The sequence below is a fragment of the Aspergillus sydowii genome (genome assembly GCF_001890705.1).
Source record: "Aspergillus sydowii CBS 593.65 unplaced genomic scaffold ASPSYscaffold_1, whole genome shotgun sequence".
NCBI classification, from domain to species: domain Eukaryota; kingdom Fungi; phylum Ascomycota; class Eurotiomycetes; order Eurotiales; family Aspergillaceae; genus Aspergillus; species Aspergillus sydowii.
In genome coordinates, this window is record NW_024467859.1 from 818,573 (window position 1) to 846,085 (window position 27,513).

Genomic DNA, 27,513 nt, shown 5'->3' on the forward strand with positions numbered 1-27,513 from the left:
ACGGGATGCAGAGAATCTGGCGGATACTGTGCGCGATAATTTGGTTGCTGTAAGAAGACTACAAGAGCCGTTATACCCCCGCCTGCTACTACTACTAGTAGGTTAAAGGCCCAATTTTTCCTATGAATCTGAAATGGTTATCCGGGGGAGTTATAATTTGATATTAGCCCTGCGGACTCGGATATTTTCAGTCAGACGATCCCTTCTTCATCAATTCAAACAATGGCATCTCTTCTGTCGTCAGGTTAGCTAGTAGGGCCAATGGTTTTCGAGGGTAAAAATCGTACTTGGCCGAAAATAGGCGGCTAAAGGCTGACATTCAGCCTGAACAACGCCATATATAATCAAGCTGACAACAGTGAGCACAGCCGTTGAGTTATGGTCAAGTCCCGCGTCTACCCCGGTTGCCACTGCCGGGCTCGACATTTCGATTGTCTTGTATTCTGACCGTCTGTTTATGGGAGTATAAGTGCGAGCGTTCAATATTCAGTCAAGGCTGAGTGACAATGCGTCGAAATCGCGAAGGAATTTAGCAATTTTGACGCAAAAGGACATGGACAGTAGTTAATACTACTTAGGTGCCCGTTTGCAGGGGCAGCCACCTGCGCAGAGAATATTTCTTTCCTTATTTGGTGCACCCTGCACCTTCCCCTTCTGGAGTATCACCAAGCTCAGACAGCCACGTTTCGATGGTGCCTGAGTATAATACGATTCGGTCTGATATGAGTTGGTGAAGAGAATGAGACAAAGTTGAAAGTCCTTAGTCGTATTCTATGTATGCGCAGATCCGGTGTTTAGGACCACGGTCAGATCAACATGACGGCGGCCGGGGTAGTACAAGATGACAGGATTAGACTGGGCGGGTTGAAGGAAGAGGGTCGAAGGGAGATCAGAGGTCTTCTTATAAGCCTCCCTCAGACTGGTACGAGAGGAAGCGTAAATTTAGATAGTAGTCCAAAGCGAGATGTGCCCTGGTGTCAGGTGGTATTCATTAGGGCCGAGAACGCACCACTTAGCCATTGATGTAGAGCGTCGAGACGAAGGACTAGGGCTCCGTACGACTTTTTTAGTTCACCTTCCTGGTTCATACCCTGTTAATCCCCCTAGAAGGAACAACTAACGACTGGCACGTTAGAGGGCTTCGAGCTACGGGTAGGACGTTGTTGAGAAAGTTCGTTTCATTAGAATCGGTACATTCACTGTAATTACTACTGCTTCGTATACGCCACGGTTATTCCATACTTTACGCATGCACAACCTGGCCAACTCTGTACTCAACACTAAGCGGTTTGCCTTTCTCGGCAACGAATCGGCCTTTGCCGACAAAGACGCGGTTTTCAAGGTCCTTGTAGCGTTCGTGTCCGGTCTGCCAGCTATAGTTAGCAAGCTAATTAGTTCTACCCTTTTGGGTTCATGTTACCTCAAAAGTGACGTGAGTGACTAGAAGTTTCCAAATATCAGCTTCAGTGATCCCAAAAGAGATACTTGAGTATACAGTACTCACAAGAGTTGCCGAAAGGCGTCGCGCCTTCTGTAGTTTTACCAGTGAGGATGTTAGACTCGGCATCGCCCACCGTGACGACACCAGTGTAGTTAACGTAGATGAGCTGTTCGCAGCGATTAGTCTAGACCCTTGATAGTGCATCAACCTAGACATACAGCGCCATCCTGGGTTCTACGTTAAGGCATATTAGCGCATGCAGCTATACGTTAATCCCTGGCAAGCAGCATACTTGATAGTACCGTGAGCGTCCAAACGCAGACGCGAATCATCTGGGTCGGCGTGGATGTAGTCATTGCCAACGCCGACGATTTCGGCATCGAGGGAGGGAGAGAAGCCTTCGGCCGACTTGAAAGTGCCGCTAGAGAAGGGCTGTATCGCGTTATTAGAAAATTTAGATTTGTGCGCTCGAGTTTGGTTCAAGATGCTCACAATGACCTGTAAGGCTGCCCCCCGGGAAGCGCTACCTGTTGTGTTACGTCAATTACTGGCCTTATGTTAGACGCGTGGTCTAGTAGCTGCTAACCGACTGCAAGCGCAGGGTCGAGCGCGATCTGTATAGTATAGGTTATTAGTAGGGCTCCCGAAGAGTGCTGGAAGCTACGTGCCTTAATGGTGAAAGCGGGCTGGATACTGGGGAATTCAGACATGATGGATGAGCTCGATACTTGAAGATTGAGGGGATAATGACGACAAATTGACAGTTGAAGAGCGTTGGAGGGGAAGCTCGGGAATAAATAGCAACCCCGCACGATGAGGGGCTGTCATGATGTGATCCGCAAATGCCGCTGGATAGAGCTGAAGCTTCCACGGTACTTGTCCAGAATCATATGTGCCTGGATTTCATCCAAGAGCTTTTGATTATTCCATTTCCGTTGCAGGTCTCCGTCGGTTGGCAGATCGGCACTCGGGTCGTCTCTCCAGCCTGTCAGCGAAGGTCTAGTGTCTATCTCTGGCTTTCCCATTGAAGGCCACGCATGGCATTACCTAGCCTTTGTGTCATCGATAAATTCATTAATGGGGTTGGCAAGATAACATGAGTCCCTCATCTATCCAATTATCACATAAGCGGACAATTTATAGGCATGATGGAGCAGAACGATTTCGGTCGCCTACGTGTACTTGGCTTCATCATCATGATGGCAGACTATACAGGACCTGATAGGGGTTCGACATCAATAACAGAGCCGAAGCTCCTGTTTCGGGTCCCAGCGCCCCGTTCGCGAACTGGATGGTGATCCGTTGGGAGCTGGGAATGTCCGGTCCTCCTGGGACTCGCACGTATCGTCTCAAGAGTTTCTATAAATATCGTTCTACAATTTGAAGCCTTTGCGACGAGGCCAGGAACCCACTTGAACCGAGATGTATGATCTCAAACTACCTATAACCTACACCACAACAAGAATCCAATGGAGGATGGTGGATATAGATACTCGTCTCGGTAAATCGGGGGTGGAATACGGCAAGGCCTCATGGACGAACGATATAGGTCGGGGGCAATCGCCATCCTGACGCAGCCGTGAGGATGGGGCTCGGTCTCTCCTTGCCGGCAAGGGTAGCACTATCAGACAACCTAACTACATACCGTCACCAAGCCAATGAAGAAACGAATGGGAATTCGCTGAACATATCGTGCTGGGGACCGTGTTTTCGGATCTTGGTAATGAGGTTCGAGACCAAATAAAGTACTCTGGCTGAATCACCGCTTACCAGAGCACATGGCGGTCCTCCACAAAATTAGGGCGCCCTGGCAAATGAGGGGCATGTATTCTAGAGAAGACTGATGTGGCGGGTCCTTGAAATACGCATCAACCTTTCTTTGGATTTCAAGAGCCGCTATTTGAGCCCTGTTGTTTCTTGTATTTGGTTGGCTCTTCGCGATGCAGGCGACCTCAGCGGTCTCCAGGGGCGGTTATTCAGCACACAAATAACCCTTGCATCAGATCAGGCAGATCAACCATAACGACATGAAACCGAGCCCCGAATTCGCTGTGTCTCAAAATTCCAAGACCGCTTCGTGGCACATGGACTTCGCACAAGGTCCTCCGGATCTGCCTCTTTCTGACCAACGAGCAATCAGCAGACCCTCAGTCGGACGAACCAGTCCACAGAACCGCGCACGTGGTGCCAGCGAAGGAAGGGACAGGTTGTTGGCAACGTTGGGAGGTATTCAAGATGGAGGGGAATAACTGTCGCGACAGAAGCAGTATTGTCTCGTCTGATCAGATGAGAGTCAAAACGACACTCGATGTCAAGTATATAACGGATTAAACTCCCTGCCCGCTGGTGTGGTCGAAAGTCGAGACTCGAGACGCCTAACGGACGCTTATCCTAATCGGGATTGCTGCCAGTGACGTAGCTCGGTTCTCATTATATTTTTTTCTGCCGCGCGTGTCTCTGTCCCACGTTCCGGCTGCCTGAGCTTCTGGCTTTCCCGAACCGACCCTATCCATGCTGATGATCGATCGCTCTTGACTCCTACATCGTTTGCCCGCGGAGACGGTGCTTCTCCATCGACAAAGAGGTATCAATGATTCCACCGCGCCTTCTCCCGGTCCTCTACGGTCTGGGCCTTGCTGCCTGCACGTCTGCTGTACCTATCATAGAACAGCAGCAGGTTCTGGGCAACGTTGACGCCCAGGTAGACAAGGCAGACACGTCAGGGCAGCTCTCAGGGAGATTTCTTCATATAACAGGTATTTCCGCGAATTCCGCATCATCAAGGAAGCACTGGCTCACCACGTCCAGATTTCCATTTAGATACCCACTACAAATCAGGAACAACGGAGGAGCAAACATGTCATCGGGGTAAAGGATCAGCGGGCGCCTTGGGCGCAGAGGGCACCGAGTGCGACTCACCGACAGCGCTTATCGACGAAACATTCCGATGGGTTGAGAAGAATCTCAAGGGGAAGATCGACTTTGTACTCTGGACGGGAGATTCGGCGCGGCATGACAACGATGAGAGAATTCCTCGGACTGCGGACGAAATAATAGACCTGAATGAGCTCCTGGCGAACAGGTTCATAGACCTCTTCGAGGATTCGGACACCGCTCGCGGCCTTTCAATACCGATAATCCCTACCATTGGCAACAATGATATCATGCCGCATAACATCTTCAAAGAGGGTCCGAACCGGTGGACAAGGAGGTTCACGGAAATTTGGGCCAAGTTTATTCCCGAGCACCAACGGCATAGCTTTGAGGAAGGCGGGTGGTTCTTGGCGGAGTTGGTCCCAGACAAGCTTGCCGCGCTTAGCTTGAACACGATGTACTTTTACGAATCCAATTCGGCAGTCGATGGCTGCGCGGCGAAATCGGAACCAGGGTACGAACATATGGAATGGCTACGTGTGCAGCTTGAGATCTTGCGGGAGCGCAAGATGAAAGCTATTCTTATCGGACATGTGCCGCCTGCAAGAGCCGGTACTAAGAACAACTGGGATGAGAGCTGCTGGCAGAAATACGCACTGTTTGTAAACCGCTTCCGGGATGTCGTCGTCGGAAGCGTCTATGGCCACATGAATGTCGACCACTTTATGCTACAGGATAGCCGGGACGTGGACATCCTGGCGGCGAGCGAAGAGACGCCGAGCGACCCTAGCCTCATAGTGCAGTCTCGCGGAAGCTATCTTTCTAGTTTGAGAGCAGACTGGGGGGATATGCCGACACCACCAGATGGCACATCTTTTGACTTTTCTGAGGCCTCGGTTGGTGATCCAAGTGAGATATTAGGAAAGAAGGAGCGACGATTCTTAAAGAAAATCGGCGGCCCATTCGCTGAACGTTATAGTGTCTCGCTGGTGTCTCCTAGTGTGGTACCCAACTATTTTCCAACTCTCAGGGTGGTCGAGTACAACACAACGGGCTTGGAGGGCGCCGCAATATGGGCGGACGTGCCGTATACAAACAACTCGTTCGAGCATTTTGTGCCAGAAGCCACCGAGGACGATGCTCCAGATGACGTCGACGAACAAAGAAAGAAAAAGAAGCATAGAAAGAACAGGAAAGACAAGAAGAAAAAGCCGAACTTCAAGGTCCCCGACGAGCCCTCGGAAACTACTCCGCCCGGGCCCGCATACTCGAACCAGGCACTGTCATGGCTCAGCTACACTCAGTATTATGCCAATCTCACGGAGATTTATGGCGAGAAGGCTGAGGGGCCCGAAGCTATCTCTGAAAGCAACCAAAGCGCAGCCGACGGCTTAGACTTGTATAAGGTCGAATACGACACGAGAGAAGATGAAGTGTACAAGATGGAGGACCTCACAGTACGCAGCTACTTCCAGCTTGCCAAACGCATTGCAAGCAAGAACCCCCGCAAGGAGGACGCAGTACTAGCTGCCAACCTGGATTCGAAGACAGACGCATCTGACGCAGAAAATGATTCCGAGTCAGAAACAACCAGTGGCAAGAAGAAGAAAAAGAACAACAACAAGAAAAAGCACCGCAAGAACCGAGTTTGGCGGACGTTCTTGGATAGAGCATTTGTTGGTTTGTTGGGCGGCGACGAGCTTGATGACATTGAAGCATAAATTTGCGTTTCTCGTCTTACTTTTGCATTATTCCCCCGCCTTTTTGGCATTCATTTACGAGCGATTACGGATATACTTTACTTTTCTAACGTCGGGTGGAAGCTATACTTATGGAGTTTAATATATGAATATCTGCGCGTTTTATAGACCACTGAGCGGTGCTGTATGTACATAATCGCTATGTGATGAGGTTCTCTTCAGTTGATTAATAAGTAGTATTATCGAAAATATTACGAAACTGCATATTTAACAGCATATACCGTGGTAAGCACGGAAGGATCAGACTCAATGAACAGCAGCTCCTAGTTTTGATTGGCCACAATAAGCAACTATGGAAGCACTTGAGAGCCTAAGGCATCAAGCGATGGTGCCCGCCCGCAGCGTTCCATGGTTAGAGTCAACTTAAGAGTCTCGATGGCATGTTTAACTTAACCTTCCTTCGTGGACTACTATTATTTCAGGCTCAGTTGTGCTGCCGTCGTAATCTCATGCGTCGATTGGGGCCGTGAACAGCACATCGCATGTTAGCAAGACCTTGGTCAGGACTCTCGTATTCGAGTCGGCTCGTCATTGCATCGGAGAAAGGAGCCATATTGGCCGCGGCAGCCGGGGCTGCTAAAATTAGCATGAAAGGACGGCGCAACTAATAAATTAACACTTAACAGTGCATTATTATTGATTATTCGCGATGCTGAGCCTCTTGGGCCTTGGAGTTGGCTAAAACTGTACTCCGCATTGGCGGTCAAGCAGGTTGTCTCGAGACGCGGAATAATCTGAGGTCTTGTTGGGTTTGCAAGCCGACCAGGCTCCCGGGACTCATGGCATTCGTCAGGTTGATCTCGCGAGACTCTGATTTGCTGTTAATCCCCGCCGTGCCACGCTGGCAACGGGCTCTGCCTGTCTGCCAACTGCCAGTCTCGATTCTCGAAGTTTAGTAGCCTCGCTAAAGGGCCCAACAAGCACAGGAGTTAGTTCCATCTCCCAGTATGGAGGAACGACGGTCAGGCACAAGGCAGGAGCAATTTGGCTCCAGATTTCCCTGATGGGGTTAATCTTGAGCCGGACAGAGCGGTGATCCACAAATGGCGCTTGAGTGGGATGTTAGCTCTGCAAGGACTCGCACAAACTGCAGTTGGGCTCTGACACGTATCGAGCTAGAGAGTTGATGCGTTGTCCGTCGCTGTCCCGTCCCATAGCCATAGCCATCTCCATCATGGCTGAGGGGTTGCCACTGCAGATGAATTACAATAATGCGACGATGATCTTCTATGACACTCTGATTGTGTTCGATCACTAGCAAACGTTTACAATAATGCTGGACTCACAATTGACAACAACGGCAGGTGCAGGAATGAATGAATTCAACGTCACCGCATAATTGATTGCACCCAATCTGCCTCAAACTAGCCAAGTGTTTCCCTCGGAGCACTCGCTGGCCTTTTCCCTTGCTCTGTGATTATTTTTTCTTTTGCGCCTTGAGCACCAAACGCGATATCCACTTTTCACGGATTGTCTTTGTGGCTGATATTCATTCTCGCAACCCAACTAACTGCTGCCGCCGAACCGTGTCTTTGATCCGGACAATAATAGCCCTTCTAATCTTGCTGCCATTGCCAGGTAGCAATTGTCGTCAATTGCCAGCTCATTGCTGGCAAAGAAGCACTGGCGACTCTTTTCCGCCTCGCCGCCTTCAAGTCGCACACAATGAATCAACGCTGTCTCCGATCTCTGAATCGCAAGCTCGCCGTACTTGATCTGGTTTCTGTAAACTGCTCGTCGTCGCCTCTGTGCTACTAGCTTCTTATATTCTTTCATACTCTTTCATACCGCACGTTACGTATCGTGGCCGCCAGTCCGAGCCGATCCCCTCGAGTACCTCCAAGGCGATCTTCGAGGCGCAAGTTGCACGCAACCGAGATCGCTGTAGGAGCACTGACCGGACTGTGCACTGAGAGTCTGCGACAACTTCACATTCCCTTTCTTCCATTTTCTTCACCTGAGAATTTCCCTACTCTCGCATTTATTTATTTGCGTTTCTATCCCCAGAGTCCGCACTGTACAGAATTATTTTAGCCGCGGCAGTTCATTGGGAGGCTCAATTGCTTTGGTACCTCTACTTGTAACATATCATCTTCACTTTTGGAAGCTTTGGTAGGTTTTTGTCGTTTATCTCAACAGTCTCGTCCTCCGCCGTTGCTTGTGGAACCGCAGTTTGCTTCGGAATCGAGAGAGTCAAAAGGCAGGCGCCCGCGGTATGCAGAAGTGATCCCTCATCTGCACGGAATATCAACCCCTGATTGCAAGCATAGACAAATCAAGTTCCAACCCACCGGTTCCTAAGCGCTGGATGAGCATGGAAAGTCATATGGTTTAGAACCGGACTGCTCTTGACTTATCGATTGTTTGTGCGCGCTTCGAGGTAAGATCATCCGTGTTTTTGGCGCTCTGTCTTCAACCCATGTCGCTTGCCAATGGCTCTGGAGAGCGCGTTGGACGTGTCTCTGTCCTGCTCAGAACACTTATACTCTGATCCCCCACGAGTTGGCAGATTCCTCCGCCCTCCCAGGCTCTACCCAAACCCGCAATCTCAGTTCCGAATGCTTTTGCTCCTCGCCTACCTATCACCATGTCTCTATTGACGACCAGCCAGGCTAATGATTCCGACGATTGCGTCTCTGTCATAGATCCTGAGTCGCTGTTCTTTTGGATGGCTTCAGCCGAGGTAGACCAGAAGGCCTTGGGCAACTTTGCCGCCGTGACAGGCGTGGAGAGCCCCTTCTTATCGGCTATGCTGTACAAGATACTGGGCCTGTCAGTTATGCTCTCAAACAAACTACTTCGCGCACGGCGACTGCGGCGGCTGGACCCTACTCGCGAAACAAAGTCTCTCCAGCTGTACTACCATATCATATGGCTTTCACGCGAAGGTCTCTTGATTCTCGAAGAATTCGTACTTCCCATGGTGGAAGGTTTCGTTGAGCTAAAGATCCTAGCTTATAAACTCAGAGCCTCATTCTACCATATATTCGTCCTATTCCATAACCAACCCGCCGTCCACTCACCGGGAATCAGCAGTCTCTTCAGCAACGGGACTATCTCCAACGAGGCATCAGAACCGGAACCATCACCGCGAAATCCGAATTCACGATTATCATTCCGTGCGAAGCAGCCCGAAATTATATCCGTCCCCAACCAGCCCCCAGGCGCCTTCGACATATCACAGCGCACCTTGAAAGTGCCGCAGGCTCCCCCTGGCCTCGCGCCTGTCCAGGCACCTAGACCAATCTCCTCATTTCTTCTCCCTGCCCTCGACTATACACCTACTGCAACTGCCTGCTTCAACCACGCCGCTCTCTTAGCTGAACGGTTTCTCCCCGGCTCACACCCCTTACGCCTATCCATAAAGCTCGAATACGCCGCATACGTATATGACTGTCTCCACGACGCCAATGCCAGCCGCAAACTCGCCAAACAAGCAATTGCCGATGTTTACAACGCGCAAGAAGGTATGGACGACGAAAGTTTCGAAGATGCAGCCGAAATCGTCGGACTCTTGGGCAAGATGGTGAAACGCAGCGCCAAAAAGAGCAGTCATGGAGGAAGCACGACTCGCAGCGTGACACCCAGAGCTGAAAGCTCACGCAGCGAAGGAAATCGAACTCCAACGACTGCGAGGAAAACGTCGCCCAGAACCGCGGCGACGACGCCTATGCCCCAGTCTCCAAAAACGTCTAAACCTACGACGATGAACGCCACTACAACCGTGAAGACGCCTGCTGCGATGCCGAATCCGACTATGCTGAACCCTATCTAATACCCGATGTTGAACGCCGACGCAGATGCCGATTGATGATTGATTATTTATGTACAATTTTAACGAGAAATGTTGCGACAGTTTTTGGTACCACAGGCCATCTTTCATTGCGCTGGAGTTTGGCTTTTTTTGGCTGCCTTTGTATTTTTCTTTATATCTCCGGGACTTTTCAGACCTATATCTATTTTGTTGGTTATTCTTCGATATTATCTTCGATATTCCTGAGGTCCTCTGGTCGAGTCCTGTGTATATAACGGAGACAGGTTGGTCTTGGTCTTTATTTTCATGTTTCATTTCATTGTATCTAGTCAATAAAAACGCATGAGCTGTCTAAAACCCCATCTTTGTTTTTACATTGGTTTCTACACGAAAACTAACTCCATGATTCAACTCTTGTTGACGAAAACGGAGTGCAGCCTCAGGCACTGAATGCAGGCGGCACAAGGCAAACCAAGTGAAACCTCAGGCAGCCGCCCGGTCCAGGGAACGATCCGGTCTGGGGAAAAGAAGAACTCCAAACTGCAAGTGCTGATGTTTAACCAGCCTGCCAACCAATAGCCAGAGCTCGCAGCTTGGGGGATTCGTAATTCTATTTCTTGGCTGCTGCAGTTGCACCAACGCCCAGCGGGCTTATCATCCGGTTGCAGCTTGAGTTACCTTGTCACTGTCCTTTACGTCACTTTTACCCACGACTTGCTTCCACGCACGCAATCTCTGCAACGCCCCTCCATTGGAATCCTGGGACCCGGGGGAAGCAGCAGGATCAGGACGTCAGTAAGGCTGTTGCCAGCGCGATAGGCAGCATCGATCAAGCCACTCATATTTACCGTCTCTTCCCTGCATCCGTTCCCCTCAGTCCCACCACCTTAAACTGTATCTCCTTGTGGACTTGTTGCCCCGGGTGTGCACTGTTTTCCCTGTTGCGCTGCTCCTGCTTGTTCCTGCTGGCTTTTATGCTCACCGACCGAACCGACTGAGCGACCGACCGACCGATCGATTTCAATTCCACCCGCACTATTGATTCGCCAATTAACCGGTTTCGGGCCCGGGAGACGAAGATCGAGGTCGGGATTAACTTGGACCATAATTACGGCAGAGTCGGAAAAAACAAAAAGGGGACTGACAGGATTTGACATAAGGGTACCAGAAAGCGGAAATTACACCATCCCACTAGTTACTACCGGTTTGACAGCAGCTCCTCTACTTGCGTCCTTCAGCAATGAAGCTGGTCGTCCTCGGAGCTCCCCAAGCACGTAGTAGGACTTTTATCGGCTGCTGAAGCCTGGATCGGAGGCTCTCGCAGCAGCTGCAAGAGCAGGCTTCTTCTAGAAGCGCGAGCGAGGATCATGCGGTCGGGCCTGCAGAAACCCGGCACAGTCCCGTTCCTCGCCCTGGTTATTTTCTGCCTGCTCACTCTCGTGCCGACACTCGCGAAGGAATGGGGCTTTTACAGCACACACCTCGCGTACCTGGTGCTTCCCCGCTTTGACGGGCGATGTATGTGATTATACCGATCTTCTTCTACCCCCTTGCGTATGCCTCGTGGTTTTGCTGGACGCTGATTGACTGACGGCATATGCAGATTCTTCTGCCCGCGTCAAGAATGCTTCTATCGATACCCATACCCGATCGCGAATACTTGTGAGCAGTAACAACTGCAAATCGTGGCTATTTGGCGACTTTGATTCCTCGTGCATTGATCGCAAAGCACAACCACACCACTCCGCTATAAATTATCCTCCGCGAAGCTCCTTTGAGTTCGGCGCGGAACTAGGAAATGATCCAATAACGTATTCTGCAACGAAAGAGCCATCGAGCATAACACGGGGCGTGACTGCGTTTAAGGAATTTATGTTCCAACGCTGGGATGATCAACAAATGACACAGCCTCTTCCGCCTCGGCAAGAGTCCGTTGAGGAGATATCTACTGCATCTACGCATCCCACGCGGACTCTCGCCAACCTTTCTATAGCACCGGCGTCATCTAGTGGCCAGCAGCGCCAACCAACGCCGGCCAACGAACTCGACGCATCACCGGAAGTGGAGTATTCCACTGAAGGTTCTTTGTTATCTCGATTACCTTTGTTTATACATGAAACGTGGCAGCAGGTCTGTCATGCTGGAGGACACTACTTTGAGGGTTTGACGACTTATTCTCCCTCGCATAACTATAGCCAACCTTTAATACCCAACAATTCCGCGCCCGCGCTTTCCAAGGACGGACAGGAGCATTCGGGGCACCTACACCCCGAAGCACAAGCCCAACCAGAACACACTTCAGAAGAATTGCCGCTGAACAATGGCAGCTCAATACAGCCGGATCTATCGTCGGGCCTAAAAGAGTCACAACCAACTCCTGCATTGATGACTGCTGGTCAGTCCAAGTATATCGGGTTTAGACGAGATTCAGAGCACATGCGCGGCAGCTCAATGGCTATCGTGATAGGTCTAGTGGCCGGGATCATGTGGTTTTAATGTCGATCCAGAGTTTCGCAACTTACATACAATGCATAACGGTCCATGCAATTGCATGATTGGCCACTATCTGGGAGCATTATCTTGGTGGATGGGTGAGTTGGTGCCTACATATGGCTTGAAGAGATAGCCCCTCTTAATGTTTTACGACGTGTTGATTGACGCATATGATACAATAACATTATTCTCTATATTTCTCCCTAATTACGTAGATCTTCACAATTTCTGCCAAGTGCCCCTAGTGAATCTCATGGATTTATGGTTATGCGATGGAGCCCAGATCTGATAAGATCGCCCCACGTGATGCAGGCCGCGGGAAAATCGTCCAGGGTTTCGGTGAGCCCCAAGCTTATCACTTTCTTCAAAACCACACGTTCACTTGAATCACCAATTTGTTCGCCGGCTCAAAATATAGGCAATTATACTTGCCATCATGATGGAGGACAGCCACTTCCGACACAGCGCCTCACATCATCCCCATCCCTTCCAAACTAGCCCCCACGGCCACGCCCGCGACCACTCGCTCACCGAGGGCACTACCACTGCGCTCGAAGACCAAGCTTCGCAGCACAACAGCACCTACGACGAAGAGGGCCAACCGCCCCGGTACACAGAAGAAAACGATCCGTTCAAGCTAGCGTCAAAGCTCAAATCAGACGAGGAAATCCAGGCACTACATCCGCTAGCGAATACATCACGGAAACGCCATGGACATGGACATGGACACGACCATAGTTCCACGACAAGCCCACCGCAGGCAGTACGCTCGTCATCAGCCCTTTCGACAGTACCGACGTTGAAGACGTTGAAGAATGCCTCTGCGCGCAGAGAACTGCAGGGCTTTTACCAGACCCAGAACGAGAATATCGAGCGGATGCTGAAGCCCGTTGAGGACCACAGACGGGACGCGCGAGAGCTGAACACCAATAACCAGCTGAAGTACAAGATAGCGATATACGGGAGTTTCGCAGCGAATATTCTACTTTCAATTCTACAGCTGTACGGAGCCATTGCTTCCTCGTCGCTGTCACTGTTCACGACGATGGCTGATTCGGTGTTTGACCCGCTGTCGAATCTGACGTTGTTGCTGTGTAATAAGACCGTGAACCGGGTTGACCCGCGCAAGTTTCCTGCTGGGAAGGCGCGGATTGAGACGGCAGGGAATATTACGTTTTGTTTTTTGATGACGGCTGTTTCGATATTGCTGATTGCATTTTCGATCAGGGAGCTGGTCGGCGGGTCGGATAGCGAGACAGGGGATTTCTATCTCCCATCTGTTATTGCGGTTGTTGTGGCGTTTTGTACCAAGCTTGCGCTCTTTCTTTATTGCTTTGCGCTGAGGAATCAAGTTTCCCAGATTCGGATTCTCTGGGAGGATCATCGCAATGATCTGTTGATTAATGGCTTTGGTATACTTACTTCTGTTGGCGGGAGTAAGCTAAGATGGTGGATTGATCCCATGGGTGCTATTATTCTTTCCGCCCTTATAAGCTGTCTCTGGCTTCATACCGCCTATCATGAGTTCCAGCTGCTAATTGGCGTTACTGCTGATACGAAGATGCAGCAGTTGATTACTTATATCTGTATGTCCACCTCACCCCTTCCAGTCATATACGAATTGCGATGCTAACTAGATTCAAAGCTATGACCCATTCCCCTTTTATCACGGCCATCGACACTGTCCGGGCTTACACCTCTGGTCCGCGCCTCGTTGTCGAGGTCGACATTGTCATGGACCCGTCTGACTCCCTGCGCGCTACGCATGACGTTGCTGAAGAGCTTCAGACGAAACTCGAGTCTCTGCCCGATGTAGAGCGTGCTTATGTTCATGTTGACTATGAGACTACGCATAAGCCGGAGCATTTCTTGAAGAAAGAACTCTAACGTGGTTTTTGGATACTTCATATGAAATTTTGGTCGGATCACGCAACCTTAAATGATCAACCGGAAGGTTGATTATGATGAATACGCTTAATTTAAATATCTGGTAATCTTATCGAATTAATACTATTCCTAATGTCGCCTATCGGTATTCAGACGGAAGACTAGATAGCCGATACCTACGGCGTAAGATACCTCCGCCCGGAAAGACTTTTATTAGAAGACTCAAGCCAGAGAGATGAGAAAGTACATACGAATGCATAACTTACAGACCCGTTTTCATCAAAACAGCTGCCTGCAACGTGACTGAATACATTGTAGATTGCAGTCTCGCCCAGATCAGGTGACGCGGCTGCCTGGGCCCTGCCCAAAAGAACAACTCTGTAAGCTGACGGGCAACCTTCACAAATCCCACCCGCACGCCACTCGGGCTCGCTCTTTTCCTTCCCTGTCCGTCTCTTCTGCTGTTTTTGACACTTAAAATTACACATCGCCCGGCGACATGTAGCAGCCCTGTCTCTACCCCACCTCCACTCCAATGCAACAACAATGGTGCTCTCGCTATCTGTGTCCAGCTTCTCCCGATCCCGATCAGCAACTACCTCCCCGCATCGACAGCGAAATGGCAGCAACAACTCCACCAGCTACTCTGCAACCCTGAGCGAGGCTCTACGTAATAACCCGTTCGCCGGCAGCGGGAGCTCACAATCACAACCTCAATCCCAGTCTCAATCTCGCTCGCGAACACCCCTCCCCACACTCCTCGAAGAACAGAAACAAGAGCAGGAGGAACTCAACAACTCCTTGGAAACCCTCGTTCGAATATTTCCCGATGTCAAAATTGAAGTTTTCCGTGAACTGCTGGTCCGGTTTGACGGGAAGAGTCGACTGCATGTCTGCGTTGATCAGCTGATGCGGCATAAGGATAAATGGGTAGCGGGGCGATGGAACGTTCCGTCTACTGCCACCACAGGGGGTGAGGGTGCTGCGGTGCTGGGACCCGTTTCAGATGAAGCTGGGACTACGGTTCCCCGCGACGAGCAGTTCCGAACGGAGGAGTATAAGGCTGCTGTGAAGGGGATCCTGGCGAAGGAGTTCACTGGGTTGAGCCGGAGCACTGTGGATGCGGTGCTTGCGGAGGTTAATTTTTGTCATCCCAGGGCGAGGCCGGTCTTGCAGGATTTGTCGAGGAAGACGTGGCGGGCTACGTTTAACAGTATACTTCCGTCGTTTAGACGCAAGAAGGATAAGGAAGACAGTCATCCGTTGATGCTGTGGCAGCGTTTGCCGGATGGGGAGTCTGTGCCCAGGCTAAAGGAGACTGGGTGTGAGGAGTTGGATAATGAATTGCATGAGACACTGCTGGCTCCGATATTGCGAGCGCGACGGGAGGAACGAGAACGGGTCGATTTGGAATTGGCTGAGGAGTTGAATGAGAAGGAGGCTGAGGCGGCTAGTGCATTGTATGAATGCGAGTGCTGTTTTACAGACGTCACGTTTGAGCAGATATCGACTTGCTCTGATAACATGCATTTCATTTGCTTCAATTGCATCCGGCATACTGTTCACCAAGCGCTCTTCGGACAGGGCTGGGCCACATCTGTTGACGTTGAGAGGTCGACATTAAAATGTCTGGCGCCGTCTACGAATGAACCTTGTACCGGGATTCTCAGCGCCGAGCTCGTCAAACGTGCTATCCTCCTCGAGAAAGCTGGTGCTGAGACTTATGCCAAATTTGAGTCTCGACTTGCCTCCGACGCGCTTCTCCGCTCTCAGTTCAAGCTGATACGGTGTCCGTTCTGTTCCTACGCAGAAGTTGACCCTGTCTACCACCCTCCCACAACCGGTGTCAACTGGCGGTTCCGCCATAACGGACTTATTTCTACCTTTGTTATGGCGATTGTCTTTTTGGATGCGATAATTTTTCTACTTCTGATTGCCGCCGCTCTTTATTTATTGAACCCTACCGCTATCCCTACCATATTTAATAACGCCCTACTCAACCTTCGCCTTAAACTCCGCATGAAGAAATTCACCTGCGCGAATGTGAGCTGCCGGCGGACCAGCTGCATAACGTGCCAGAAACCATGGCGTGATCCTCACGTCTGCCATGAACCTTTACTTCTTGATCTCCGGGCCACTGTCGAGGCAGCCCGCACCGCCGCAGTGAAACGAACATGTCCACGCTGCGGCCTCTCCTTCGTCAAATCCTCTGGTTGCAACAAACTTACCTGTACTTGCGGATACTCCATGTGCTATCTCTGCCGTAAGGCTTTGGGGCCACCACTGAAAACCACTCGCAACAGACAGCGGCTCCCATATCAGGAAAACCTCAACCCATTCGGCAACGGGCCCGCACTGGAACAAGACGACGACGAAGGGGAAGAAGAGCACGAAGGCTACAGGCATTTCTGCGAGCACTTCCGCGTCAATCCTGGCGCGCGCTGCACAGTATGCAACAAATGCGAGCTCTACCAAGATGAAGACGAAGAGGCCGTTGCGCGGCGCGCAGGTGAGAAAGCCGAGTACGAGTGGCGCATTAGACACCAGATGGCTGGCGGTTCTGATGGGGATGCGGGTGCAGATGCACGCATCCCTGCTGTCAATGTCAACCGCGATCTTTCCATGCGAACGGCAAGAGCCGACAGGAGATATTCGACGATGATCATAGGGCCCCGGGGGAAGAGTCTCTGGTATTGGTTTGATGAAATGTGGCGGACTGGTCGATGGAAGATTGAGGGGCAGGCGCTTGTAGATTGGATTGTAGAGAGGGTCATTGTTATTCAGGAACTCTGATTGACCTGACCTTTCCTTCCTAGGGCCAGAAGTTTGGTCGGCCTCCGCCTTTTTTTTTTTTGGTTTCACTTTTTAATTGGGATAAGCATGGTGAATTTGGAACTGGGATGGGAAATAAAGAAAATTGGCGTCTTGGGTGTTTGGGTCTTGGGGTATATACGATGCTATGAAGACATGAAAACAGATTTTCTATTATTAATAACATGAACGATTTTTGCAATAGACATAAGTCTGGTGATTGCCGTGACATCGATTTTTAATTATCGAATTTCAACATCAAACCCAATTGTACACGCATGACAAGCACTCCAATACTCCATCTTCCCACGGATTGCACCGACTCGGTAATCTGCTCCGGTAGTTAGCCACTTCAACACCCATATCTCAGAAAAGGGAGGGAAGGTATATGGGGGGAAACGTATAAGATAAAAAAGGAGGGCCGTCTCCCCGAAAGGAGACGGCCGTTCACAAACCCACACCAACAGAACACCGTCCAGTTCCCCAAGCCTAAGAAAACCACGATAATGCCAGGACCATGAATATCCCGGACCCTAGATAGAATCTCCTAACAAGCAGCAGACAAGCCTGGACTTTGATCCTCACACGAGAGAGGTCCCGCCGCGAGTTCATTGATAGGATCCCGGGTTGCGGGTGATCATGAGGTGGGCGTCATCGATGAGATCGGAGTGAGGTTGTTGGAGGGTCTGTATATGGTAAAGGGTCGTGAACATGCTTGCAGCATTGGTGTCCATCTCGCAATCTTTTGTGAAGAGAATTCCGCGTGTTCGTCTCAGAGGGTGTTGGCTGGGAGTACTTGTCGAGAATCTTCTACGTCGAGGGGCCCAGTTTCCTTCTCGGATCGTGAACGTTACCCCTGGCGTACCCTCCTGTGTGTAACAGAGTACCTTCAGGGACAAGTTTTTGGATTCCTCTCCGCATTGTAAATTTGGAGGGCAATTGAAACGGACAAAGAACATCCCCAAAAACCGCTTCTTGAGAGAATGTGTCGGAGCCCATCGATCAATTTGCAATCTACATTGCAAAGAGATGGTTAACGCAGTGGATCGGACTTCAAATTAATTGAGCAAATCGGCGGCTGCTGCCTTGATTTGCAGTTCGCTAGCCTTGGAGAGAGTAGAGTGGGCGAAACTGGGTTGGTGAAAAGATCGATAGCGGAACGTGACAACAGGCCGAAGAGTTTGGAGGTGTTTTATGACCATCCAAGTCATATTTGTGGCGAAGCAATAAAAGGAAAACCTTGCTACAATCGAATCTATTCGTCAGAGGCCTGAACCAGTTGATTCGATTGATTCCGACAAGTGGATTTTCCCTATTGACAGCCCGACTATATGACCGTGTGTAGGCAAGTCCGAAAGAGACGACTGCTGTATTCAGAAAGATCGACAGGCAACATGCAATGATTCGCACTTGGGTCCACATTGATGAGAGCCAGCGAAATACATCCAAGGATGCTCGACGCGGTTCACACGGCTGATACCCAGTTTCTTGATCTCCGGCATAGACAAACCCGTCCCTGTTGATCCGCATGGAATGCCCAGCATTGGATAACCGACGCGTGTCCAGATTTGGACTTGAAAACGCATGGTATTCCGTCTTTTGTTGCCTTTCGGCTCTGGAGAGCTGTCTTTTGTCAAAGCTAATTGACTCCTGAGCAGCCCCCATGCTTCACTGCGAGACAATTCAACCGACAAGGGTGACTTAGGGTTAGATTCCCAATTTCCATTAAACAGCAGTCGCTCTACTCGAGCTATTGAGCGTATTTAATTGAAATTAGGGAGTTGAAGGAGGTACATCTGTAAGGGTGCCTTTGCAGGCAAGAGGTGACAACGGACTGGGGGAATTCGGACATGAGAAGGATGGGTTCGGCGCAGAAGAGGTGTGGATGGAACAAGTATCCTTTCTTGCCGTAGCCGTGAGTGGCAACAAACGGAATTTCCTCAGAAAATTGGTTGAGCGGGAGCAATGTTGGAGCTGTAGAGGAGTTGGTGAGTGCAGCCAAAACACGGATGGCTGATATGCGCAGGCCGACGCGACACGAAGTCACATGACCTTGGTCCAAGCTGGAGTTTTGCCGGTGTTCACCGCCCTTCAATTTCAAGGCCGAGGCCTTGACGACTGATTCCGAAGGCCAACTGCCAACCCTGCGTGCTGACGCTTTATACGATGGGTAGCCTAAAGGCCCAGGTCTTAGTATATGAGCCAATTAGCTTGTGTGATTTGCAAGTGATATAACAATGGGAACCGCTGTCGTCAATGATGTCCCACAGGCGCGGCAATGTTTTCATCCGCTGCTCGCGGGGCTCTGGGGAATATTGCCTCAGGCAGCTTCATCCCGCTGCCGTGATTGATTGCCGTCCTTAACAACTCTCCGTTCGCGATATTCTCCCCTCCTTCTATATTGCTTCTGGTTATGTGGCGTGTGAGGACTATTACCTCTGCTTTATCTCTACGTCAATTGCGAAACGTCGGTCAATCAGTCAGGATGAAGCATCATTTGATGGTGGGCACCTGGACCCGTCCAGGTCGCATCTATACAGTCGCATTCGATGACGAGGCTCTGACCCTAGAATTGGTCAAGAAGACCGACATCCCCGAAGCTGAGCCAATTTCGTGGATGACATTCTCTGTACGTTTATGAATACCTTGCCTCTCAATTGGCTTAGTCTAACCGAAGCAGCACGACAAAAAAGCGATCTATGGCGCTGCCATGAAGAAGTGGAATAGTTTCGCTGTGAACAGCCCTACCGATATTGTTCACCAGGTATCCCATCCCGTGGCCGGGCACCGTACGTATTCCGTCTGTATAGCTTTAGCTGTGCTTATGTTTCGCTGACATTGATCGTCCGCAGCTTTGGCCGCCAACGAGGACACAAACACCCGTGCGATTTTTGTACTTGCGGCCCACAAGCCCCCATATAACGTCTACGGAAACCCTTTCTATAAGTACGCTGGATTCGGAAATGTGTTCTCAGTAGAGTCGGACGGCCGTCTTGCCAAGAACGTGCAGAACTATGAGTACGAGCCCAACACCGGCATCCACGGCATGGTGTTTGATCCTACCGAGACCTACCTATACTCAGCCGATCTACAAGCCAACAAGATCTGGACCCATATCAAGGATGCCACAACCGGCGAATTGACTCTGGTTGATTGCCTCGAGGCCCCTGACCCGGGTGACCACCCCCGCTGGGTTGAGATTCACCCCAGCGGAAAGTACCTCTATGCTCTTATGGAGGCCGGCAATCGTTTGGCTGTATATGTCATCGATGAGAGGACGCACAAACCCGTCTTCACCCACATAACCTATCCCTTGCTTCCTCCTGGTATGTTCCATCAACGAAGTTGTTCTAATCAACCCTGCGCTAACTTCCACGTAGGCCTTCCCCCGCGTAACAAGTACCGCGGCGATGTCACTTTCACCACCCGCAGCGGCGAATATCTTTTTGCAACCACCCGCAGCAACCACTTCGATGTCACGGGGTACATCACTGCTTTCAAGCTGGGCCCGAGCGGCAATATTGAGCGCCAGCTATTCATTCACCCCACTTCCACTAGCGGCGGTCACTCCAACGCCGTGAGCCCTTGCGATTTCAGTGACGAGTGGCTGGCTCTTTGCGATGACCAGCTGGGCTTTGTAGAGATTTATAGATTCCGTGACGAGAACTTGTCCCGCGTAGCACGCGTGGATATTCCGGAACAGGGATTCGGCATGAATGCAATCTGGTACGATTAAATAATGAATAAGAAATGAATGAAATCATTCGAACCTATGATATCCGAATTGCATCTTTTCTATTAAGAATATTAGTTTGCGATATCTAAACTCTAGATGAAATCAGCCCGCACTTAGAACAATGCTTCGACATTTGCAATTCAGCATTTCTAATGGGTAACTGCCTCCTGCTGCGCTGTTCCAAAAACATGGATTATGTACTGTGGCCATGCCCACTCGCAGAATATACAGACATAGGTATCAAAATCAACCATGTGCAAATCAGGTTATCCAACTCGAATCTAAACAAACGCCGATTAATGTACAGCATCGCTCATGTTTCGTACCACCCTCTTTCCTATCAACAAGGAACAAACATTCAACTAGAAGTCCGTAACACGTCCTCCATAACTCCAATCGCCGCCAGCTCCCCAGCGCAGCGGCTCATTCTTGGGCCCCCCGACCTCTCCAGTCTTAGGGTTCTTTTCTCCCTCGAACTCAGGCTTGACACCTTGTTTCATATCCGGATGAAGCTCCTCTCCGTCCTCGGCCTTCGCGGGTTCGGAGTCGGGAGACTGGTTGACCTGCGGCGCGGAACGAGGCGTGCTGAATGCGCCTGTGGATTGTTTCTGAAGCTGTTCAAAGATCTTTTGTTCTTCTTCGGGGAGTCTTGGTGGTGCGGGGCCTTGACGGAATGCGAAGGCTGGTTTGGAGTCGTCGGAGCGGCAGACGCGGGAGGTTGAGAAAAGGGCGCGCGTGGGGTGTGCCAGGTTCGTACGAGCTAGCACTCGTCGGGATACGATGGAGATCGTCATGTTGTCTAGTTTTCAGATATTCGACCAGGGTGAGTCACTTGGATTGTGTTTGAGGGAACTGGGTGAGTTGCAAAAGGAAGAATGCGGAGTGGCGCCGGAGGTGAACAGCCGAAGCCGATATCGCTTTATCAGTCTCCGTCCAGCTCGATTTTGGATGCGCCATTTCTTGCTTTCTCCCCCACGCATCTTCCTCTTTCCCTCCTTTACCACTTCACACTTCCCAATTGCTCGTGAACTCGTCGTCATCCTCCAGAGTTTACATACAGAAATGTCGTTTGTTCGCGTGGCGTCGCGGCGACTGCCGCTGGCGAAGAGAGTGGTCTCCGCGGTTGAGTCACCGCTGCAACGCCGGTGTTTGTCTGCGACTTCGAGAGCTCAGGTAAGTCAATTGCTATCGCTTCATTTTGTGCAATTGTGCATACTGATACGTGGGAAGAATGCTGTGATTACTCCCGACCCTGCTGCCGATTCCGTCTCCGTCGCTTTCGTCAATGAGCGCGCACCGTACCTCGTTCCTACTTACGTTCGACCAAACCCGATTATGGTCAAGGGACAAGGGTGCTACTTGTGGGATATGGAGAACAGACGGTATCTGGACCTTACAGCCGGTATTGCTGTAAACTCTCTCGGTCACTGCGACCCGGAGATCGCTAAGATTATTGCCGAGCAGGTACGCATTGAACAATAGCTATGCGTAAAGCACCCATTGATACTCATTGGTTATATGTTAGGCCGAAACTCTTCTTCACGCCTCCAACCTATATCATAACGCCTGGGTTGGTGCTCTCAGCAAGGACCTCATCACATTAACCCGTGAGTCTGGCGGCATGCGCGACGCCGCCCAAGTCTTCATCTCCAACTCCGGCACCGAAGCAAACGAGGCCGCCATCAAGTTCGCCCGTAAGACCGGACGTGCCCGTGATCCCTCTAGCGCAAAACATGAGATCGTCTCCTTCCAGAACTCATTCCACGGCCGTACAATGGGCGCTCTCTCCGCTACACCAAACCCGAAATACCAGACTCCCTTCTCGCCCATGCTTCCCGGCTTCAAGTACGGAACATACAACGACATTCCTCAGCTGCAAGAACTCGTCACCGAAAAGACCTGCGGTGTGATCGTCGAGCCCATCCAGGGCGAGGGTGGCGTCAACGTTGCTAACCCCGAGTTCCTCAGCGCCCTGCGCAAGCGCTGCGACGAGGTCGGCGCCGTTCTGATCTTTGATGAGATTCAGTGCGGTCTTTCTCGAACCGGCAGTTTCTGGGCTCACTCCCACCCCTCTCTCGCACCTGCGTCCGGTGAGGCCGCACACCCCGACATCCTCACCAGCGCCAAAGCGCTGGGCAACGGTATCCCCATCGGCGCCACCATCGTCTCCGGCAAGACCGTGGCCGACAACATCAAGGCCGGCGATCACGGCACCACCTTCGGCGGTAACCCTCTTGCCTGCCGTGTTGCACACCACATCATTCACCGCCTTGCCTCTCCAGAACTGCAAAAGTCTGTCCAGGAGAAGTCCGAGCTGCTAGTCTCTGGCTTCAAGGATCTGCAGAAGAAGTACCCTGGTCTCGTCTCTGAGGTTCGTGGACGTGGTCTTATTCTTGGCCTCCAGCTCTCTGGAGACTTTGCCCCCAAGGCATCGGAAATTGTCGCCGCCGCTCGCGAACGGGGCATGCTCATCATCACCGCTGGTGACGGGTGTCTGCGGTTCGTCCCTCCTTTGACCATCACCGAGGAGCAGCTGAAGACTGGCCTGAAAATCTTAGGGCAGGCGTTTGAAGCCGTTTCAAAGGCTTAGTTAGATTCAAGATTTGATCGTTCTGCAACGGGTATATGATTGTTTTCTTTCGTTGATTTGGCTCTTTTGGATGTGAGTCCATATACCAATGTGTTAGCACTTTTGTTGCCGTTGATTCATTACTTAGAAGGCAGATATAGAGAAAAGTGACATTATCGTTTGCTGCACATCCACAAATTCGGACTCACCCGTTTGGACACTGCTGCCAAAGATTCCGTAATAAGCCCCTCATCACCAGTTAACTCAAGAATCCCCATAGCAAATACCCATCGAGCCAAACCGCGCAAATTCGGCGACTCGTAACCGATCTAAATACCTCATCCGTTCCTGAGTATCTATCGCGACCACGTGAAGCATCCTAACCCTAACTCAATCTGCTAGCGCAGGACGCTTTTCAGCACGTGCAAGCTATAGATGAAGCCTCGTCAATTTTTGTATCTCATACGAAATCCATGGTTATACAATGTTCCGAGGATTTTGCAGGGTATTCGACTCAGTTGATGTGAGTGGAAGATTTTAGAGGGGTTTTTGGCTTTCCCGCGCCACTTGGCACCGTACTGTATACTGGCGAGGGTCAGTGTGGGAGGTATACGCGACGTTTTCCTCTCGCAAAGGTTGATGGCTGACTCTGTGCGAATGGAATTTATTCCATCGCTAGTGGGCTGCTTGAGAGCTATGGAATGGATGGGAAATGTCCGGCTTCTTGTGGAGAATATACGCTGACGCCTGAAGACAAAGGGGCCCTCGGATCGTTTGTGTTGGTGGCCACACAGCTGAATCTATATAGTTCATGTGGCTGTTTAGCTCCAAGTGAGGATTAATGTTGTTGTTGTTGAAAGTAAACTAAGTCTGAAAGAAGTTCTCCTCTATCATTGTTCAAATATATATGGACCATGTAGTAAGCTTCAAGGAGCACAGTGAAAATTATGATTCATATGTTAGTTGGTGTTTCGATGTCAGCAGAGCCCTATACTTGCATACATCAATGAAGTAACTTAGACTCAAAGCGATTTTCTCGAAACCAAGCTGTCACAGACCAGGTCGAATATATATATATATACCTCCACTCCTATACCATTAACTGGCCCGTTAACCACAGTAAACCACTAACAACTTGAACAAGAGACGAGCACTCAATTCCAACAATTTCAAACCGCCACGTTCTCTTTGGTAAGCGACACTAAAATCAAATGCAGCTGCAGTTGGGTGCGACCTATTGCCTGTGGAACGTGAGCTTTCCTTCGCTCTGCATGAACTCGCATATTGCGCACAAACTGCCCTTCAGTATCCTAAAAATCAGACAAAACGCAGCGGTCACCAATCATACAAGTCATTCTAGCCAGATATCTGAATATGTGCAGCAAAGAAGCATGGGCACTCCGGTAGGAGGATAGGCAAGGCTATATATAACATTGGGCTCTCCTCGGTTGTTGTTTGTTGCCATCCAATCTGAACCCAACCACATGACTTAACGTGGGAGGCAAAGATGGCACTTTTTTTACTGGCACTCAGCGCCACCGTCGCTATTACACCGATAGCGGCTGCTCTTGCTAGCAGCTCTGGCTCGGTTTTGTCGGTCAGCCAGTCCGACTGGCAGGCGTTCAACGCGAGTGTTTCTGGGCGATTGCATAATGGGGTACCACTGCTCGCACCTTGTTACAAGACCTTCAATGGAAAGGAGCAGGTATGAGATAAACTTGTTGATAGTTTCAACCGTTGCTAACAAGCATAGACCGCGGATACTCAACAGTGCACCGACCTACAACAAAACCGACACGATCACGTATTCGTATCCGACCAGTTCGGCGGCTATCAGCAGTCGAACTGGGCAGGATGTCAGGCGACTGGAGACAACTGTGCAATGAAGATTACCGTGCCGGATTTGGATACTCCGGCCACGAGGCCTTGTTTGCAGGGAAGCGTACCGAGGAGGTATGTCGATGCGCGAGGAGTGGAGGATGTGCAGAAGACGCTGCGTTTTGCGAGAGACAAAGAGCTTCGGTTGGTTGTGAAGAATACTGGGCATGATTACTTGGGAAGGAGTTCAGCTCCTGATTCATTTGCGCTTTGGTATGTCGTCTCCTATACGTATGATTGCTGTTGTTGTTATTGCTATGTGGTGGGTTATGGTTGACATTCCAGGACACATAATATCCAACCTCCCATTGAGCTCACAGAGGACTTCATCCCCGATGAATGCTCGGAATCGGTCGGCGATGTGATAACCTTCGGTGCAGGACAGCAGTTTGGCGGGGTATATGAGTTTGCAAATGCCCACGGGTATCGGGTAGTGGGTGGCACCTCTCCCAGTGTCGGTATCGCCGGCGGCTGGATAGCCGGTGGTGGGCATAGCATGTTATCGAATGAACTGGGATTAGGCGTCGACAACGTCCAGCAGATCAAGGCTGTTCTTCCGGACTGGAGGTACATAACTGCGAGCCGGTGCCAGAACCAGGACATCTTCTTCGCTCTTCGGGGCGGCGGCGGCGGGACTTTTGGAGTGGTGACTGAGATGAGTTACTCTGTTCACCCCAAAAAACCCATGCAGTTTGCCCGAGTGTCGATTGCTGGAATCACTGAGGATGTCATATCTGAACTCCTCTCAACCGTCATTGCCAATGGCGATAAATGGGCGTCTGAAGGCTGGGGAGGATACATTCTGCCTGCTGGGGTGGGCGAAGTGTCGACGATTTCTTTGGGCACTACAATGCTGGATATTTCTGAAGCCCGGGCTTCCATGCAGCCTCTGATCAATCTTGCCAACAGACCTGCCGATTCGGGCACGTTGGGAAACGCGAGTGTCAACACCGCGGATTACCATAACATCCTTCAAGCCATCATGGCTCGTGAAGAGAACTTGATTTTCCCTAGCTCGGCCTGGGCTTTCTCCTCTCGTCTCATTCCAAAAGAATCATTCAAAAGCGACAACCAGCAGCGACTCTCGTCGGCTCTGCATAACATTATAAATACAGCGCAAGGGCAAGATGTGCCGGCATTTTCCACGTTGCTAATCTACGCCGTAGCGCCCAGCTTTTACTCTCGTACTATGCCGAAAACAGATCTTCCTGGAGGCCCCGGAGCATCCTCCGTATCACCAGCCTGGCGCAATGGGCTCTGGCATGTTATATTTACCCGGCAGGTTGACGGCACAACAACCGATCCAAGCACGGTTCAAGAAATTTGGCAGACAACACACGAAATAATCAATCCGCTGCGAGAACTTACACCCGAGAGCGGTGCATACCAAAACGAAGCAGATCCATTTGAGGCTGACCCCATTGGTTCGTTTTGGGGGAAGGAGAACTATGCTAGATTGCTCCAAATCAAGAGAGAAGTCGACCCGACAAATATGCTCACTGTTCATAACGGGGTTGGGTGGGACGAGACGGATGGAAGATACAGCTGCTATCCTGACATGAAGGTGTGATTCTATCGTTGTCGAGCGGTTGTGATTGGCATCGCAAATCTTATGATAAATTGAGCGACATAGCTGACGGTCTTCCGACTTAGGTTACCACCATTGCCGCTGCAGCCCCGACAGTGGCCAAAGTTGAGACGCCCAAAGACGAGCTCTGAGCGGTAAGGAAACTGATACTTGGTGCGACCTCGGCTAGTTTGACATTTGAGTGATGCTGGAGCGCGATATACTCGGTCGATGTGGATGAGTTGGCAATTTAGTTGGTTTTCTCCGCATTGTCAACAAGCGTTTCCACCTCCTGTTCTGTCCAGCGATGGAACAACTTCTTCGGGTCGGAAAGCGACCCAGAAGTGGTAGACTGTACATGTAAAACCGGAACATCAAATTCGTAAACATCTTTCCACTCCTTATTGCCGGAAACCATAATGTCAACCTCGGAGTAGTCGAATGGCCGCCGCTTATGCAGCTGGGCGACGGTGTGTTTGGCGGTGTCGCAGAGCCCACAGCCGGCACGAGTGAAGAGCGTGACCCGGGCGGCCTGGAGGAGGCGAGAGGTAGGAAACATGGTGTACAGAATCGAGTGGAATGAATTGAATTGGCCAAATCGATTGACGCCGCCGTCTGATCTAATGGGCTGGTCTCATCGGANCTGGAGGGTTCGTCGCTGAACCCGAGAGGACGGTAATGGAACCTTCGAGCTTCCCCAGACTAAACCTCTTCGGGCTGAGACGAGGAGCTGCTTTGAGAAA

At 50.7% G+C, this 27,513-nt stretch overlaps 11 protein-coding genes across 11 annotated transcripts; 7 read left to right on the top strand and 4 right to left on the bottom strand.

The window, feature by feature from the left end:
* Nucleotides 1–1,159: 1,159 nt before the first annotated feature.
* On the bottom strand, nt 1,160–2,199 carry ASPSYDRAFT_38108 (DUF3237 domain-containing protein). The gene is made up of 8 exons (XM_040845647.1): nt 2,110–2,199; nt 2,028–2,055; nt 1,934–1,968; nt 1,734–1,873; nt 1,660–1,675; nt 1,505–1,607; nt 1,421–1,440; nt 1,160–1,366 (listed from the first exon to the last, which is right to left on the bottom strand). Exons 1-8 carry the CDS (start codon nt 2,149–2,151, stop codon nt 1,244–1,246), a joined length of 507 nt encoding a protein of 168 aa, XP_040707343.1. The 5' UTR covers nt 2,152–2,199; the 3' UTR covers nt 1,160–1,243.
* A 1,832-nt stretch (nt 2,200–4,031) lies between these two features.
* On the top strand, nt 4,032–6,036 carry ASPSYDRAFT_53213 (endopolyphosphatase; the record flags this gene model as incomplete). Its single annotated transcript, XM_040848648.1, has 2 exons — nt 4,032–4,197; nt 4,250–6,036. 2 exons carry the CDS (start codon nt 4,032–4,034, stop codon nt 6,034–6,036), a joined length of 1,953 nt encoding a protein of 650 aa, XP_040707344.1.
* Nucleotides 6,037–8,743: 2,707 nt separating this feature from the next.
* erg27 lies at nt 8,744–9,850 on the top strand (the record flags this gene model as incomplete). Its single annotated transcript, XM_040848649.1, has 1 exon — nt 8,744–9,850. One exon carries the CDS (start codon nt 8,744–8,746, stop codon nt 9,848–9,850), a length of 1,107 nt encoding a protein of 368 aa, XP_040707345.1.
* Nucleotides 9,851–11,196: 1,346 nt separating this feature from the next.
* ASPSYDRAFT_53215 (uncharacterized protein) lies at nt 11,197–14,209 on the top strand (the record flags this gene model as incomplete). Its single annotated transcript, XM_040848650.1, has 4 exons — nt 11,197–11,347; nt 11,433–12,289; nt 12,768–13,908; nt 13,968–14,209. The coding sequence occupies 4 exons, from the start codon at nt 11,197–11,199 to the stop codon at nt 14,207–14,209; spliced, it is 2,391 nt and encodes a 796-aa protein (XP_040707346.1).
* Nucleotides 14,210–14,621: 412 nt separating this feature from the next.
* On the top strand, nt 14,622–17,111 carry ASPSYDRAFT_38116 (E3 ubiquitin-protein ligase). Its single transcript, XM_040845648.1, has one exon. The coding sequence runs from the start codon at nt 14,756–14,758 to the stop codon at nt 17,000–17,002; it is 2,247 nt and encodes a 748-aa protein (XP_040707347.1). The 5' UTR covers nt 14,622–14,755; the 3' UTR covers nt 17,003–17,111.
* Nucleotides 17,112–18,033: 922 nt separating this feature from the next.
* ASPSYDRAFT_242528 (uncharacterized protein) lies at nt 18,034–18,822 on the bottom strand. Its single transcript, XM_040844133.1, has one exon. It carries the CDS (start codon nt 18,683–18,685, stop codon nt 18,122–18,124), a length of 564 nt encoding a protein of 187 aa, XP_040707348.1. The 5' UTR covers nt 18,686–18,822; the 3' UTR covers nt 18,034–18,121.
* Nucleotides 18,823–19,165: 343 nt separating this feature from the next.
* ASPSYDRAFT_38118 (lactonase family protein) lies at nt 19,166–20,804 on the top strand. Its single transcript, XM_040845649.1, has 4 exons — nt 19,166–19,649; nt 19,701–19,809; nt 19,873–20,346; nt 20,401–20,804. The coding sequence occupies exons 1-4, from the start codon at nt 19,434–19,436 to the stop codon at nt 20,754–20,756; spliced, it is 1,155 nt and encodes a 384-aa protein (XP_040707349.1). The 5' UTR covers nt 19,166–19,433; the 3' UTR covers nt 20,757–20,804.
* Nucleotides 20,805–20,917: 113 nt separating this feature from the next.
* Nucleotides 20,918–21,577, bottom strand: ASPSYDRAFT_38120 (succinate dehydrogenase assembly factor 4). The gene has a single exon (XM_040845650.1). It carries the CDS (start codon nt 21,548–21,550, stop codon nt 21,119–21,121), a length of 432 nt encoding a protein of 143 aa, XP_040707350.1. The 5' UTR covers nt 21,551–21,577; the 3' UTR covers nt 20,918–21,118.
* A 241-nt stretch (nt 21,578–21,818) lies between these two features.
* ASPSYDRAFT_139229 (acetylornithine transaminase) lies at nt 21,819–23,346 on the top strand (the record flags this gene model as incomplete). The annotated part of the gene is made up of 2 exons (XM_040840927.1): nt 21,819–22,220; nt 22,282–23,346. 2 exons carry the CDS (start codon nt 21,819–21,821, stop codon nt 23,344–23,346), a joined length of 1,467 nt encoding a protein of 488 aa, XP_040707351.1.
* Nucleotides 23,347–24,832: 1,486 nt separating this feature from the next.
* ASPSYDRAFT_141229 (uncharacterized protein) lies at nt 24,833–26,773 on the top strand (the record flags this gene model as incomplete). The annotated part of the gene is made up of 3 exons (XM_040841124.1): nt 24,833–25,030; nt 25,079–25,416; nt 25,489–26,773. The coding sequence occupies 3 exons, from the start codon at nt 24,833–24,835 to the stop codon at nt 26,771–26,773; spliced, it is 1,821 nt and encodes a 606-aa protein (XP_040707352.1).
* Nucleotides 26,774–27,020: 247 nt separating this feature from the next.
* ASPSYDRAFT_83601 (glutaredoxin family protein) lies at nt 27,021–27,329 on the bottom strand (the record flags this gene model as incomplete). The annotated part of the gene is made up of 1 exon (XM_040851241.1): nt 27,021–27,329. The coding sequence occupies one exon, from the start codon at nt 27,327–27,329 to the stop codon at nt 27,021–27,023; it is 309 nt and encodes a 102-aa protein (XP_040707353.1).
* Between the last annotated feature and the right edge of the window lie 184 nt (nt 27,330–27,513).